Raw genomic sequence first — 17,883 nt, forward strand, 5'->3', positions numbered from 1 at the left:
ATCTGTTATTAATAAAGTAAGTCTCAATTCCTTTAGTGATTCCAAAGCGTGAGGTATCAGGGAAATATGAAGAAGCATGTCATGGATATATCTATGTATGTTATCCGTGGGAACGTATCGAGTATTATTCATATGTATGCGTGCTACTCTTACTGTGGTACTGTTCTATCTATAACTAGGTACAGCTAAGCTATAGAACATATATCTAGTAATGTACAATAACTTACTAAAGAAAATTTTATATTTTTTATGTGTTTTTAAATATCAACTTCTTATTTATATAATAATATAGTAAACAGAAACATGAATAACTTTCAAACATCAACCACGATATCCTGTTATCCATTTGTATATCCTGTAGTCCATTCGTAAACCACTTAATTCCTCAATATTAGCTATATACATCGATCGAATGTGAAACTTTTGAAAAGCCCATTAATAATTTAGTAATTTTCTTAAATCAATTATTATGGATAAATAAATATTGCTATAGTATTTTATTGTTTAATAAAATAAAGATTGTATATATGTATGTGTATATATAGTGTATGATTTCGTATCCCAAAAGTTATTTACCAATACCAAAGTTATTTAACATGGATAAGGGAGTGTCCTGAATTAAAATGTTCTAAAACTGCGTTTTCTTTTCTATTTTTTTTAGAAGGGAAAGAAAGAAATGAAGTTATTGAATTTTGAGGTATGGTTTTATATATATTTAATGAATACAAAAAAATTTTTTTTAAAGTAAAAAAAAAATTATAGCAGATTTCTAAACATATTTCATGGGCGTCTTGTCGTTGCAGTCTTCAATCGGTGGGAAACATCCCGCCGTATATCCACGTATTTATTGCTAGTGTAAGCGATACATTTAAATCAACCGTCATGATCTAATTTTGGTGACGACATCATGATCTCTTTTGTACTGGTACCAATATAACAAAGAAGATTTATAAATTTTATAAATATTTATACTTATGCATATTTTTGAAATATTCCTAAATATTTTTCGTCTGTAATGAATACAGTAGACAGCTGTATAAAATAAGAAGATTATATAAAAATTTGTATGTACTTTTTTAAACAAATGAGTAATTCCTCAAAACACATTTTATTTTTCACTGTTGGTAATAATACAGTTTTAAAAATACGATTTTCGATTCGAGTCTAAAATCCCATCGATAGTTACTTAGTGGGTGAAATAAATCGATAGAAACTCATCCAAAACCACTCTAATGCGTGTTGTGCTTCACTTCGTAACTCACGCCATGATACTTTCTCATTTGTAAGGTACGAGGTTATGAAATCTTACATTCATAGCAACTCTAAAGCACGTCCCAAATTTAAATCCAAATTTATTTTTGCGGAGATAAAAAGTACGAAATAAATAACGGTTTTAAACATTCAAGTATAAAATGAGGTGGATGGCCCGTTATTTTACACCGCCAATTTTACTTGGTTTATCTTTAACAAGCGTTAGTATTGCTGTACTATATGTATTGTACAAAAAGGTAAGTTTAAAATGATTACAAGATTATACATTGTTTAATTTATACTTTATTTTAAGCGCTTCTTTGATTACATAGGATGAAGAAGATATTAAATCCAGAAAAAGTCAAGTTGAGATTTCAAAACGATATACAATAGAATGTAAAGTACCCAGACAATTTGTACCTGCTGTTATTGGAAGGGGTGGTTCAATGATAAAAGATATACAAAATAAAACAGGAACTCAGCTTTACTTTAAAGAGGATAACATTGAATGTCCCGAACGTGTTTGCATCATAAAAGGAAGTTATGAATCTGTATATCTAGCTGAAAATATGATAAAGTCTATAATTCATAACCAGCCTATAATTGAATCACATGTATTGACTGTTTCTCAAAAAACATGTGCGAGAATAGTAGGAAGAACTGGTGATGTTATATATCGTATGCAAATAGACTCTGGTGCGAAAATCATTACTGAAAATGTCTTTATTTCTTCTGAGCCATGTATGTTTACTTTGTATAAATTTATATTGTCATGCTTCGTCTTTGGTTCTGTCTCAAATTTTGACAATTACTAATATTTTACAGATCTTGAGAAAAAAATTACTATAAAAGGAACATCTAAACAAATTAATAAAGCTTTAGAATTAATTCAAGAGAAAATTTCTGAAGAAGAAAAAGAACGTACAAAGTTACAGGCTTCTTCTGCTGCAAGACGGCCTAGAGGAAAATTATGTCCTCGTAACACCATTACCACATATGAACAGGGTCAAAGTACTGAATCTTTAACATTACCAGGTACATGAAATATAAATAATATTCTCACTTGTGATATTATGAACATTTTATATATTTTATATTTTTGTTTCTAGTATCTGATGGTTTCATAGAAGTATATGTATCTGCAGTGGAAACTCCCAGTCAGTTTTGGGTTCAAATTGTTGGTCCTGGAATTACTGCACTAGATAAATTAGTAGCTGACATGAATGCTTACTACAGTAATGAAGAAAATTATCAACTGCATAAGTTGAAAAATGTAAATATATGATTGGATAATTTAATATCCAATAGTATGAAGAAATATTCAAAAGATTTCTTTACATTACTATTCTATCTTTTCAGGTAAAAATTGGCCAATTGGTAGCAGCAAAATTCGGTTTTAATAAGCAATGGTACAGAGCTGAAGTTATTTCCCTACCTGGAAGTAATCAATGTGAAGTCTTTTACTTAGATTATGGAGATCATGAAATAATCCACCCCAGTTGCATAGTGGAACTTCGAACCGATTTTCTCAGTTTAAGATTGCAAGCGATCGAGTGTTCAATGGCCAATATTAAACCACCGTAAGTTAATTTCTAATTAAATTAATTTAGTTAAATATAAAAATATACTAAAATTTATAAAAACGTTCTTTATTAAAGTTATTCGTTGGAATTATATATTTTCAACAGTATTTTATAAGTAATCGAACTTTCTATAGAATTTATATCATATCTTGATTTATCCTTTTGAAAACTATAAAACCATTGACTGACATTTATAACATTTCACAATTAATTACTAAATTGCTTATACATGAAGAAAGGGAGACTTCAATTGCTTAATTCACTATCATCTATGTTACTTGATCTTGAACTGCTAATACCAGCTTCACAAACTTCATTGAATAATTCTGGGTTTGTTTGTTCCATCATTTTCCATGCTAAGCTTTTGTTGAGCATCGTTATATTTTTCTCGCAATATGCCAAACTCGCTCTTTTAAGCGCATCACAGCCAAACTCGTCTGCAACCAAAAGTCTGCTAGCTACATTTTCTGGAGTTATCGTTTCGATAAGATTTCTTTCGCAGAGTTCTTTTAACCCTAAAAAAGATTATTACCAACAGCTTTATTAATTGAAATCACATTTCTAATAAAAATTCCACGGTACTGGAGCATGTAATACCTTGTAGGCAAAAGCGTTCAGCCAAAGATAAAAGTTCCTGAGCGAAAATATCCAAATTATCAACGTGATCGCTATAAATGTATCGTAACAATTCTTCTGTCACTTCTTTGCTAAGATCCAGTAAATTCAGAGCATACACATAATGATTCTAAAATATTTTTATATAAAATATTATTAAAGAATTAGAGTATTTAATAACGAAGGACGCTGAGTGCTCACCCATGAAAGTAAATTCAATTAAAAATTATTTCTACTATATGATTATGTCACGCAAAAAATTATACATATATTTTTATAATTAATTGTAGTATGTTAGTTAGCAGAAAACAATAAAAAAAGATCAAAATAATAATTTATTAATTACAACAAATACATTAAACTTCTACAAAATTATATTAATTTTACGCAAGCACATAATAAAAGAAATTTCATTTTAAACGTCAAATTCTTGCAATAAGGTGAATATTAATGTTCTAATGTTAACGTTAAGGCTTTAATAAATACGATATCAGAATATGGATTTGTTATATCGTTTATGGACTTCAGAATAAATTAATTCGAACATTCTGTAACATTGGCACAGAATAACTTCTGACACGTACATTGGAACTTTCGTTTCCTTTGTCGATTATATCTTCTTCTAATTCTCTCATGTCCGATATCTTATCTTCTGCGGTATCCGATTTCGAGCTTTTCCTGTTATTCAATTCTCTTATGGGCGAAATCATTTCAGCGAGAACGTTGCTACGAGCAGCCAATATGTTGCTGTGAACTGGAATTTCCATTTTATTCAAACCCCCGCAAGTCAACTTGGTGTCTGCGCCATACGAATGCTTTAATAATCTTGCCATATCCTGGAACATATTAATTCATTGCCTAATTTATATAATTGCCATTTTATTCCTTATATTTTTTCTGATCAATTCTATGTTATGCAGTTGTATTAAACTCCTGAAATGTTTTAATACTTAAATTATCCATTTATATTTAAAAAAATATCATTTATTTTATTTGAAAGGATTTATTCCCTTTTCAATCTCGCTTTATATTAACGTAACTTGAAAAATAGTTCTTTTCTCGTGAACCGATAAAATTCTCCGTAGAATGAGTTTCAAACTCTGTTTAAATGGGTTTCTATTATATGTACTGATTGTGAGAGTACTTGCCTGCGACAAGTGGTGTTTCTCGCTTTCGTAATGGATTATCTGTATCTTAACCATTAACATCACCTCGCCGTTCTTCTTTAAATGCCTGTCGGCGATGGACAAGTCCCTGTATCCCAAGGAAATGATGTCCGTGTATGATTTCAGCTCAAGTATTGTCCTGCTAACGTGACAGTACTCCCAGTGTTTAACGTCAGCATTGAAAACTGCAAATTGAAATCGTATCTTCGCTTGTTCCGCTTCATCTACGGTGCAGTTCAACATGTTCAGGCACAATACCATCGGGTTTATCATTCGTTTGCCTGTTATCAAACAGTGGATCATCCATTTCTTGTAATAAAGTCGATATCAATGATTGTTTCGAATGGAAAAAAGAAACGGAGGAAAATGGGAAGATGAACTGAATTCTGAGAAATGCCGCGATAAAGCTGAAAAACGGTCTGCGTTTCTCTCTCTCTCTCTCTCTCTCTCTTTCTCTCTCCGAATCAAATATAACAAGTTCCATTACAAAGAAAATAAAAATCGGAAACTCTCGCGTATGTTAAAATGAGAATTTGAAAGAATAAATAGCAAAGTTACAATGTATCTCAAGTTAGGCTATAAAAGCTTCTCTAGTTAAATCACATCGTGTCTCAAGTTAAATCATTCCAAGTCTTGATTTGGTTTATCCATAAAATAATATTTCAAGTGTAAGTGTAACGTTATACTGTGGGAAAGATGATTCAGATTAGTAATGATCGAAACGATAGACTTATAGTTGGGATAACGTTCTTCTTACCATCAGGATTCTTCCAGAATCTGATGGACAAATTCCACGTGCTTCGAATATCGTTCACATTGATGTCGAACGACGGGCTATCGATTAACTTTTTCTTTAAAATAATCTTTCTGTAATTTGGAACGGGCCACGTGTATTTAAACACGACGTCCGAGACAGCTGGCACCAGCAACTCCATATTATCGTATTTTTATGTAAACGAAAGAGCCTAGGGTAATCAAGTGGCGATTAATCATTCACATATACGTAAAAAGGCTTCACTTATCTGAATTTATCACAACCTATGTAGCCGGATTATTCATATCACAGAAGTTGGTTCGTTTCACCTGCTACCTATAACCTTTTGCTTAAACAATGGGATATATTCAGATAAGCGAATTCAATTAAAGTTCAGTTAATCGAGCAATATATGGAGTTCTATTGTACATTGAACGAAGAAACTATTATTAAGATATATATAGTAAAAAATATCGAATGAAAGAAGAATCGAATAACGAAATGCGAGTCTTGTATCTTTTAATTTTGTAAGATGTTTGAAAAGTCTGTGAAAAAGCTTTTCAAACTCTTTCAAGAAAATTCGTATTTTTATCGTATCTCGCACTCGTCTCAGCTGTATTCGTTTCGTGCTTTGTTTTCTCTCGCATCTGTCTGTTTATCTATGTCGTTGAAAGTAATTTTGCTAATTATTTACAAAGCGGTCGAGCTGGCTGATTTTAATAACCTTAAAACGTGTTGTCAAGGTTGGAATTCTAAACAATCTTTCCTTATAGACGTAGCTGCCGTACACGGCTTTAGTTTTCGAGTTACAAAGCAATTTACGTGTTTAATAGTACATGCGGATATTTAACAATTTATTTTAGAGACTTTCGTTATGTAAACAATCCTACAACCATGGCAGATATATTTGTCGCATTTTCGAGCAATCGAAGACCAGAATAAAGTGCGATGTTACATGTATCGATTGATTCATCGAAAATTATTTGACGCTACATCGAGTATATTGTTCCAGCCTAATCTATGACCCATCGATTTTTCTTTTCTATTTACACGATATTACAAATTCTCTCTTTCTTTCTCTCTCTCTCCTTTTTTCTCTTTCTCATCGATGGGTTAAGTTTAGGTTAGGTTGTATAGAAACGCGGCTACATATGAAAGAACACAGCGTAATCATCAGATCGTGAATGTTCACGCATCTATGGAAAATTTAAATGTGCAGAAACTTACAAAATATGCGTAGTACACGAAAAAATACGTGAAATACTGAAGGTAAAGTAGATATTATAGTATACGGTAGCAATTCTCTATCTAGATTCTATTTACTCAATTACATTTATAGAAATATGAAATCGCATAAATATCCGCGGTCCACTAATCATAACCTAAATTTAATTGCAGTTTTCTGCGAATGCTTCGGAACTAAGTCGAACTGTGATCACGTGTATAGAGAGAAATTGTCGAGAATGTTGATCTTGATAATACGTTTCAAGGTCATTGAAAACGGTCAAGCCATTCGTTCCGTAAATAATTAATTACCGTAATCTCGTGGCGCACAGCCACAATAAAGCTTTGCGCTAAAGTGCGCAAAACACTTTACCGATTGTTGGTCCCGTACAGCGGAAAACTTTGCGATAGAAATCGCAAGATCAACGTGAAACGCACGTGTGCATAACTTTGGCGGACCGCCAGTTTTTGATCTTAATTTATCTTTCATTTAAAGAGTTGCTTGGCGGTTATTCGCTCGTCGTTTACTCTTTTGTTTAGACGTTTTATCGAAATCCGCGTTTTATTCCAGAAGGAAACACGTGTTCAGAGAACGATCGAACGCGAAAAAACAAACGGATCGTATTTTAACGCATCCTCGTCGAACGAAATTCGATGCAACTTACAACGACTAGTAACCTGAGCGCAATGTTGTTTCGATACACTATAAAGTGGAAGAATAAGATAATCAATCACATTCACGCTAAAGATCATATTCAGCGAAACGGGTAATTTTATAGCTATCTCGCCTGTAAGTCTCTACCCGATGCAACAAAACATTGTTACGTAACAGATGTTTTTGCAACTCTGTTGTCTACAAGATATATTTTTATAATTTCTTATCACAAGTCGTGACAAGTAAAAATATTTGCGTATCGTTGTCCACAGGCAAACATAAGAAATAAAAGAGCAAAACATAAGAAAACAAGTGAAACAACTCTTGCAATTTTGGAATTCTTATGTTTATATTATTCTGTTATTAGAAAAGCTTTCGTTCAACTTAACTGCATTACATTGGAATATCAGTGGCAACGAGGGCCGAGAGTTTAATCAATCTTTTAAAACGGAGTTTCGTCCGTAACTAGCCTAAATAAATCGAAGATGGTTAACTGCTCTGTGCCGTTTAGCGTTAAAGTGACTAAAGGAGAAATTTAATAGCAGTTATCGGAACGGCAATCGTACAAATGGAATCAATGAAGATTCAAACCGATGCAATTTCAATTGCTACGGCAATCGACTGGATATCAATTGTAAAACTTCGTATTTGCTCGTGCTCTTTTTGTACCGATGTTACCGCAACTTTAATCGAGAACGAGCAGAGAAGTATCAACGCATCCGTTTCAATTTGTTTCAACTACCAAGTAAAGTCACGAAATAACGATTAAATATTTTTAATCGAATGGAGAAAGACAGAGGCGAAGACGAAGAGAATGATGAAACCGTAATTTTCTCGAGTTTTGAAACGACGGATAGAACATTTTAAGATAGCTGTTGCAACTTCTTCGAAAGCTTTGAAAAGCTTCTACACAAAATGTGTCGCAAAAAGCAACCGATGACGAGTATACTCGCCAAGCACAGAGTATGTGTAGCTGTTACGATATAGAATAAAGCCGCAACTGTTTTATTTTTGAACTTTATTACTGACAGGGCTCGTCGTAACACAAAATACTGCCATTTCTTCGTGACGAGTATACTCGTCGAAAGACAGATGGGAATGTTTCTCATTAAAACAAAGATGTAACGATTCGAAAGATTTTGGGGAATCGAACCTGATAGGAGAACGACGAGGCGAGTAGAACGGAAATAGAAAGCGTTAAAGCGTTTCAAAGTGGTCTGCGGCTTTCTGGCAACCAGGCACTCGTCGACCGGATTTGCCCTCGAAAGCCGTCGTGTCGCGTGTAACCGAAGACTGTCGGCACCGCGGTAATTCCAACTCGAAAACCATCGTGTGTGCATTACTTCGAGGTTGTGCCGGTGATTAGCTGTTTCTCGGCACGCGATACGAGCCCCGGTATTCGGTCAGATTGATTAAATTCACATTCGATTGCTACCCCGCAGCGGAATCTATTCCCATTCTGATCGTTCGGGGCATTGCGAAGATGCTCCGATTTTTCCTTCCATTTCACGTGCACACAGCCATTGTCCACTTACGAGTGCGCTACGAATATCTATGAAAATTCATATTTTTATGAATACAATGGAAAAGAAAAAAGAGAAGAAGTAGAATCTAGATAGAGAATTGTTCTGTCTGCAATTGGGTAAGGTGCCCAAATTTCGTCCTCCGATAGCTTTTTTACCATTTATCCAGAACTAAATTAATTATTTAATCTGAAAAGATCTGCACAATTACGTCGAAATATTAGTAACGAAGATCTGTAATTTCATAAAAATTTGCACAAACAGAGTAAAAAATATATATGTAAAGGCACGCGTTTTTCAGTCGTTAAGAAACGTGTTCCTAATTTCATCCCCTTGCTTTCGATGAGAAAATGTCTATATCATTCGCATTACGTCTCACTATAAAACTACATGCACAATATATGAGACAAACCACGGATCTATACAAAATTAAATGTGCACAGCTGATGGAGCACGCGGTGTATCTAACCCGCTTTTTTATCGTCGCATCACTCGACCACACTGTGACAATTCCTTTCCAAAAACACGTTCCTAACCGACCAAATCTAATCCCTGTAGGGGACCAAAATTAGGCGCAAAGCCACTGTTTAATATAAACGACAGGTTCTAATCGATAAGCGACAGGAGGAGATCGCCACTTCGGAGTATGAAAATAGAAGCAATATACTACAGGTCGCTAAAAATAAACAGTTGAATTACACGTATCTGCTTAAGATGTTGAATTATGACTTCAAATATCAAGAAACAATGTAGCGCGCTATTGGCGGAGAGACAAGGCGTCACAGAACGTTCTACATACGACGAATTTTTTCGTTTTTAAATTCCAATTGCCGCTTACAGGCTGCAGCACTCGATAACGAAATTTGGGCCCTTTACTATTACGACAAGTACTATATTTTGAATGGCTTACGTATTTTTGCGCATCCTGTCCATTTCGTCCATTTCTGCACATCTTCCAATAGATGGATAAACTGCCGCGATCTATTTACGAGGATTACTTTGAATATATCGTTGCGGTCGGATTTATTGTATTTTTAGAGTATATTATCTTCTATAGTTTTATCGATTTTATTAATTTTAGAACTTTGAAAGGAACGATCGAATTGCGTCAATGTAGCCGCTATCATTCTCTAAAATTACCGGCTTGAAAGGAGTTCCGCGAACTTTCGTCATACCTCGAACGCGTCCAGAAAAATTCTCGGCAATGAGAGACGCGATGAGACCACCTGGTAATTTAAGACTGAATTAACAAATGGGGTAATCGCGTTAAACGATGTTTAATTGAAGACAACAACGACTTGGGAGATTATATTTGTGTTACAAACGAGGAGGTCGCTTAAAAAGATTAATTACCTGTCTTAGCTTATATTTCTAAACGATAAACTCGTGATCTCTAGTTGATATACATTCGCACGAAGCAACTGTACAAACATGCTTCTTATAGTAATAAAATAGTATTAAGTAATAAGACGCGTTTTCTTATATTTTATCATTTTCGCGATATTTATTATATTTATATTATTGTATTTTAATATCTCTCGCGATCGTCGCTACACTGCGGATATTTATGGGGATTAGTACAATTTTATGAATATCATAAATATTATTTATACTTTATACTTTTAATATCTTACGTATTTCTGTATTATCTGCATTATGTGCATTCTGCACGCTTAAATTTTCTACCGTCTAATTATCGTTTAATATTAATAATAATAATAATAATTTTGTCGATCGAAAAGGATATTTCCGAACGATATTTCGTTTCGTAAGATCGGCTTTAAACTGCGCTTGAAAAAAGGAAATCGAAGCCTGCGACGACCGATGGAAAGTCGAGGGAGTAACATTTTCTCGTCCAACGTTCAAACCTTGTACCACTTGACACTGTTGCACGCGCTTGAAAAGCCCACGGCCGCGCACGAGAGCAAAATAAATGCGTACTTACGTAAATATAACGCACGCGTCTATTATCACGTTCATTAATGCATAGAGCGTAAAGTGCATGGAGCTAGCAAGAGCCTTTCGTGCCAGCGCGAAATCGCGAGTTCACTTTTCCACTTTCCACTCGACGTCTCGTACGCGTTCACTTTGTTCTTATATTACTTTGAATATTTATTTATCCGTTGGATGAGATCAGTAAAAAACGAAAGGAGAGGCATAGATTATTTCAAAGTTCACCAATGTCTTCCCATTTTTGGATCCCTCTCCCTTTTACTATCTATCAATTTTTCCAATTTTTTAAATAAACAGAATATCAAAAAATTTCGTAACTTTTTCAATCGCCACTGTCGTGGTATCGCGTTCGATCACCGGTCGTTCTGGCTGCAGGGAAATAAAAATGATCGGTTTGCTTGCACACTTCCCTCCTCTTCTCTCTTTCTTTTTTCTCCCCCTTTTTCTTTTTACTTTGTGCGAGGATATCGTTCTGCACGATGATCGTGAAACGACTGAGAGATCCTCTGACCATTGCCGAGGGTCTACGTTCGTCGTCCACTTCATCTTCTCGCACGTGTACAGCGTACACTTGTATCGTACCGTTTATAAATGGAACAAGACGTCCTGAAAGTGCTTCAGCCTCGTTAAATGGGGTTGTTCCACGCACACCTTTGTTTCGTGCGATGATAGCTCTATCAACCCTCGAATTCCAACTGAATTCTGCCTATGAAACAGGGTTAATGGTAATTGCATAAAGAATCGCTGTTACGTAAAAGTTGCGGGCAATTGGGGCGAGAACGAAACCAGGGTATATCGTACGTTGCAAGGGAAAATATAACGAGAGAGCGTATGATTGATCGTTCATTTTCATCCTTTAATTATTTCGCGATTCAAACGTTCCCGAGAAACGAAAAAGAAGAAACAGGTGTTCGTCTTGATGGGATTGGCACGATGGTTTTGCGATCAGGAAAAGAATTTTAAAAAATTATTTTTCCAGCTATATTTAGTATACGAATGGTACACGGTTAAAATGTTCATTTTAAGGAATTTTCTCATACGCGTTCCTTAGCAACGGATACGCTAGTTGTACGAAATTGAGGTGTACAAGGAAAAAGTGATGTTCGATTTTTTAGAGTTTCCTCAGTTATATATTGCTTAAAATTATCAAGTAAAAATAGAAAATGACGCAGAATAAAATGAAGGATAAAGTGAGGTTTTATTTCCATACACGAGGAAATACGAAGACATTACACGATGAAAATAGATCTTCGTTTTTTGAGAAACTTGACGTTCCCCTTTTTCTTCTCCTCGACCATTGATACTCGTATGCCCATAAAATTAATAAAAACGAATGCAGGATACAGATTTGATCATCCGCAGGTCGCGAGATTTCATTGAAACGTTCGGAGATCCGGAGATTCCAGTTCGACGATTTCTACGTTATAAATCGTGGAACTGCGAATCGCAGGGATTTAGCTTCAAGATAGTAAAGCGCTGACTTTTATATTTAGGAAGCTGTGAATAGAATACACGCTTTGTTTAAATTACACGCTGACTGAAATTGTAATTTTAATCAATGGAACGTGATTCGAAGGCTCGCTATCGATGTATCGTGTACAGATGCTACATAAATCAGTATTGTCGACATTGTCAGCGACACGCATTCTAACATAAATATTTGCACGCTGTTTGTACTCGCTCTGGCTGCCCCGTGTAATCGCGGTAACTAGCACAAAATTAGCGCAAGCAAAATTGTACGTAGTACGAACAGTATGAAAAGAATGGCATTTACATCGTGTAAAGAATAGAAAATTGTTTAAAAAGTCTACGTCTCTTGTGAAAAATTATTTAACGAGACAGAAACATTAAACGTTTGAAAACGAACGAGCATGCTGCTGGCATACGATTCTCTTCTTGCTGGCAATTTATCAACATATTTGTTACGTTACGCTTCGTGTAACGTCGCACTTATTGGACCCGCAATCGCCAATACTCTGTTGGGAAATTAAGGATCAAGCAATGAGAATATTTCATTTTAATTGCAACTTGATTTGCAGTTAATTCTTTTTTTTTTTACTGGCAACTAAATAAAATTTTTCCCCGTTACACGGGTCATGATACGTATTTTGTTAATAATTATTTACTTTTACTATTTGAATGTAATATTTATAAGATATTCTTTAATTATTTGACGTTCCTTTTTGTGTGATGCAGGGGAACTGAATGGACCAATGACGAATGTGACTTCTTCGCGGAGATCACGTTTTTAGCCGAGTGGAAAGTACTTTACGCCAAAGTTAAAGGTTTCAAAGAGAGAACCGTCGACTATGGAAGATCTCATCGCGAAGGTTCACCGATTCCTTCCGTCGAGCTTTACAATAAATATGAGAACGAGGTATTTTAACGAGGATCTGTTCGATGAAACATTTACAAAATTATTTGAATATGTACAGTATAGTAGTGTCCATTCGAACGTTTACCAATCGACCGATTATTTCATTTTTATTTTCATTCGGTCAGAGACTACCGCTTATTAAAATCCGAAAATCCGAAACTGCTATTTTAACCATCTACAAAGTCGTCTACGTTTCAATTATTTTATATCTACTATACGTGTATACTTTATACTATACATGGTGCGGTCGAATAACATGTACAAGCGAGTACGAGGTGATTCCTCAGGAAGAAAAATAAGAAGAAAATATGGAATAACATTTTTTCATGTAAGATTTAGTTTAGGAGAAAATCGAGTTTGAAAATTTATCGAGTATATTTGAACGTGTTCCGGACTAGACGGGACTACATAATCGACAGGAGGTCGTTCTACGTGTGAAAGTAAGTGGAAAGCGCGGAATACAGTTTTCCTCAAGACCATTCGCTTCCGAAAAAAGAAATTCAAAGAGAAACTTTTATTCCATGTTTCGTTCATATTTTTCCGTAAGGATTCACCTTGTACCCGCTTGGACATGTTATTCGGTCGCACCCTGTATATATTATCACTAACGATCGTACTATTTCGTATTGTATATTTCTATAGTAATTTTCGTCGCTGTTATTTATTGCCATGGAATTGTACATTTTTTAACATGCGCAGGAAATTAACATCGGCCACGAGATGATAAAGGAAGGTTACGCCGAAGAAGAAACTGTACCATCAGCTGCTTCTTCGACGTTGTCGCTATTCTCACGCCACAACGACACCGGGGATCTTTCGACTCCGCCGCTGACGAAGCGAGCTTTGAGTCCTGAAACGCCGATAAACACTTCACGTAAATTGGATTCGGCCATCGACTCGTCAAACACATCAACCCCAGATGTCGGCACGCCCACTGATGTATCTGATGTACTGAGATCTGAAGTTAAAGAAATTCACCTAATTACGCCGCATGTAAATATATTGGAATTTTGCTTTGGACTTGCCATAAATTCAACTCTAATTTTAATCTACGTTCATAATGTTAATTCGAAACTAAAGAAGGTTTAATATCGCTTTGAGGTGGTTGTTGGTGAAGGTGCCCACAAGAAATACTCTTGATGTTCAACAAAAAAGCTTATTAAACTATTAACAATCAACAGTCAACAATTAACGATTAACTATCAAGAGTTAATAATCACGTCTCTTTAATTGTGTTTGCTTCGCTTTCGCACTTCGCACCTCGGGGCAGAATGAATCTTTGGTTCGAAACCAAACGGTTTCTTTTCTTTGTTGTCCATCGATATCCCCACTACTCACGTATTTATTAGATGTCCGCGAATATTCGGCGAAAAGACCGTAGGGATATCGATGGTACGTTAAGCATGTCCGCCTTACGCTTTGAAGGTATAGCGCTTTGTGTCGCGAAGCCGTTGGAAAGTTCCGTGGTCGAGTGTCGCCGCAGCTTCTTGCACGAAGCTCGAGACAAGGAAATTCAAAGGCGAGAGAAGCCACGTAATTCATCGTTAACGAAATTATCAATTCCTATTTATGCAAATTCCTATTTTCGTGGATACGGACGAAAAATCGAAAGTGGAACTTAAATGCGAATCGAGGAATACTTTATCTCTTACAGCTCTCTTTGCATATCGATAAATTTTGTAAATTCGTTCACGTTCGAAGATCTCTTATAAATACACGAACACGTGCACGGTCTACCGATCGAAAGCAGAAAATTATAAGAAACGTAGAAAAGATTTTTGTAACAAAATCTACGACGCCGGAAGTCGTCGAGATCGGGATTGAGCGTAGAAAGCGCGCGGACGCCGATCTTTTTCTCTTCTTCTGCGGCGCGTAGCTGGCAAAACACGCTCGGCTGCGGTTAACCATTCAATCGTCGAATACATCGCGATCATTAACCGCGTCTGTATCGATTTCTTTCAGAAACCACGCGATTGGACCGGGGAAATCGATCCGGTGACATCGAAGAAGGACAAGACGAATCGCTTCATCGAAAACGAGAAGGAAGTTCAACGGGACGACGGCCGTACTTCTCGCCCTCCAAACGGCACTTACATCCCGTTGGAGTGCCCCCAAAAACAGGAACGTCCATGGCAAGTCTCGAAATTCTCGCGAGTCGCTCCGGCTGGTTTCGAGAGTGATATGTCTGATGACTCGGACGTGATGGAGCTGGGGTAAATCGAAAGAACCGGCCGTACATTTCTTCCTTTTTTCTATCGAGATACGCTTTCATTTATTTCATGTAATTTTGTAGAAGTTAGAAATGCGGCGGTTTGAACAATCGCAACGAATCCTCGATAGAAAAAAGAAAATAAGAATAGAGTAGAATACGTAGGAATGATTTGATCTTTACCTGTGGCCATGCGCTTTCTTTTTCAAATTTCATTCTCTTGGCAATGCCTTTTATACGGTATGAATTTTTATCTTGTTGCGATATATTTTTCCAATACCTCGGCGATTTTAATAGAGAATACTACTGAAATGAGTTATCAAGTAGAGTATAAAACAGGGTTTTATATATATGTATTCAATGCAACAGAATCGAGTTGAAGACGAAACCTGAGAAACGCTTTTAAAGTAGTTAGAAGGCCAGGCTTTTTTCAAAATGTAATTATAGATTTCGTTGTTAGTTTTAATTTTTCCTTTTCCATCTTTTTCCAATTACTTCTTTATTCTCTAATTTGTCTAGTTTCAAAAATTTGTAAACTTACTTGTTCAGTCATTTACTCACTTGCTCATTTACTTGCTTATTTACATACCTGCTTGCCTGCTTACTTACTTTAAGCTATCTTTTCCGCCAAACTGATCATTTGCAAATGATTAAAAGTACAAAAGGTCGTTTATCAGGTTATTTAATTTGCAAATGATTCTCTCTCTATTTTAATGGAAGCATTTTAAATTTATTTTATTTCTTACGCGGATTGGTGAATTTTGTCTATGTCTTATGTTGATAGATATTGTTACGCAGTACCATGATTAGTATCATGTAATCAAAACTAGAAATACTTCCATATATTTTAGAGAGGAAGGTACAGGATAAAAGAAGAACCGTAAGGGCCTGAAAGCCACAGAAATTAGACACATTTTAGAGATAATTGTTACTCTCATCACAAAATAAACTCGAAGAAAACTGTTCCTTACTCTTCTTCCGAGTAGTCAGTTGTGCTTGGCCGTTCTCTTCAGATTGTGCATTGTTTCCTTCGGGACACATACGCTGTTTGAAGTATGCTCAAGATTAACAAACCGCGTGCCTTAAACTTCTGCTTCATACATAATTACCACCATTGAAATATGAACATAGCATGTAACATATAGTTGCAACAGTTGCAAGTATTAGAAGGTGTATAAAGATCGAAGAAAGCTACATAGGTCGTTCTATTTTTGTAATATGACTAACTGATTAATTAAGTTCGTTTTTGTAGATTGGTGGGAAATAAATGGATTAAGCCGAGACGATCATCGGGACTAGGATTTTTTTTCTTCTTATCCTATATGCCTTTTTTATTTCGATGTCTTAGTTATCACAAGATTTGTAGAATCCTTGAAACTACGTAAAGATGAAAGTGCCATATTGTTCTTCGTGGCTTCCCATTCTCCTAAGCGCGGTACATCATGAAGTAAATCCACGATTGTATACAAATACGCATTTGTAATTTATGCGATTTATTTCCCACCAAAATGATAGCGATTCAGGATGATACGATTCGTTACCTAACAAAGTAAACGACCGATTCCATTGTACCTATTATATTAAGCCCGTCGTTACATCCTAGATTTACCTGTTTCTTCCCCAAAGACTTATTTAAGAAAACTCCGAGAAAAAGAACGAAGAAAAGAAACAAAGAACCGATTCATTGTCTCGAACCCTTCCGATAGACACGTTCTGCGATTTAACGATGTCAATAAATCTGAAAGCTGCGCGAAAGTTGCCCGATTTTTGCTCGATGATCGAGCATAAATCAGAAAACAACATCAGTTTACGAAATTGGTCGAAATATTTGAAATTGTACTCGAGTAAGCAAACTACAAAATATCATTGGATAAATAAAATCTTCGCTCTCTAAAAATTATCTCGTTTGTTCCATAGCCCTTTAACGGAACCCCCGAGCCCTTCTCGCCTCCCTCAGCCGTCCAATCGCGGAACAACGTCAGAATTTATCGAAATTAAGTTTGAGATTGTAGACCGGTAGACGACGAATGAAACGATCGTTCTAAGAGTTTTGTTCAACCGTTCGGTGTCCTTTAACGGAACCCTAAATCGTCGTTTCCTTTCACTTTATCCATCTCGTCGCTGCTTTCTCGGATTACGGCGTCGTGATGCAAGACCGGCGAGTTTTCGGAGCTTCTTGTCTACGGATAAAAGTCGGAACCGAGCGGACGACCGCAAAAAAGAGGAGACAAAGTCCTCGGCGAACAGCAACGCCGGCACCAGCAACAGAAGGAGAAAAAGGAAGAGGAAAGGACGATATCGGAAGTTGCTGCAGTGGAACAGTGAGTAGAGAACTTACTCATCCGGCACAGACTATCAAACCGCATCTACTTTTACGGAGTTTGAGTACAGTTGTTCGGCTAGAAATCCGATTCGCTCAGAGATTCCAACGATTTTTGCGATCAATAGCCGCGAACGAGCTCGTTTTTAGACGATGACGGAGCTTAAATCAGCGGATAAATCTCGAGTTCGATTTTACAAACCAATGTCGTTCAGATTGTTTCTTAATTTCTAATTCAATTTATCTCGTCGTT

At 35.9% G+C, this 17,883-nt stretch overlaps 2 protein-coding genes across 23 annotated transcripts; one reads left to right on the forward strand and one right to left on the reverse strand.

Annotated features, from left to right (window-relative positions):
* The first annotated feature begins 1,093 nt into the window (after positions 1–1,093).
* On the forward strand, positions 1,094–17,210 carry LOC100650699 (tudor and KH domain-containing protein homolog). 3 transcript variants are annotated; one of them, XM_020865718.2, is made up of 8 exons: positions 1,094–1,508; positions 1,584–1,992; positions 2,077–2,286; positions 2,361–2,524; positions 2,611–2,831; positions 12,921–13,101; positions 13,801–14,049; positions 15,064–17,210. In XM_020865718.2, the coding sequence occupies exons 1-8, from the start codon at positions 1,413–1,415 to the stop codon at positions 15,316–15,318; spliced, it is 1,785 nt and encodes a 594-aa protein (XP_020721377.2). In that variant the 5' UTR covers positions 1,094–1,412; the 3' UTR covers positions 15,319–17,210. The 3 variants fall into 3 exon arrangements, with proteins under 3 accessions (XP_020721377.2, XP_012170484.2, XP_048266725.1); XM_012315094.3 differs by having other exon boundaries at positions 1,099–1,508; positions 13,801–14,094; XM_048410768.1 differs by having other exon boundaries at positions 1,100–1,508; positions 1,565–1,992; positions 13,801–14,094.
* On the reverse strand, positions 2,880–12,879 carry LOC100650936 (protein roadkill). 20 transcript variants are annotated; one of them, XM_048410773.1, is made up of 9 exons: positions 10,406–10,702; positions 10,125–10,326; positions 9,947–9,997; positions 9,682–9,752; positions 8,402–8,800; positions 4,598–4,896; positions 4,034–4,285; positions 3,432–3,579; positions 2,880–3,349 (listed from the first exon to the last, which is right to left on the reverse strand). In XM_048410773.1, the coding sequence occupies exons 5-9, from the start codon at positions 8,586–8,588 to the stop codon at positions 3,081–3,083; spliced, it is 1,155 nt and encodes a 384-aa protein (XP_048266730.1). In that variant the 5' UTR covers positions 8,589–8,800; positions 9,682–9,752; positions 9,947–9,997; positions 10,125–10,326; positions 10,406–10,702; the 3' UTR covers positions 2,880–3,080. The 20 variants fall into 20 exon arrangements, with proteins under 20 accessions (XP_048266730.1, XP_048266729.1, XP_048266733.1 ...); XM_048410772.1 differs by having other exon boundaries at positions 9,682–9,997; XM_048410776.1 differs by lacking the exons at positions 8,402–8,800; positions 9,682–9,752 and adding an exon at positions 5,373–5,580 and having other exon boundaries at positions 10,406–10,700.
* Positions 17,211–17,883: the final 673 nt, after the last annotated feature.

The sequence above is a fragment of the Bombus terrestris genome, chromosome 12 (genome assembly GCF_910591885.1).
Source record: "Bombus terrestris chromosome 12, iyBomTerr1.2, whole genome shotgun sequence".
Lineage (NCBI taxonomy): Eukaryota > Metazoa > Arthropoda > Insecta > Hymenoptera > Apidae > Bombus > Bombus terrestris.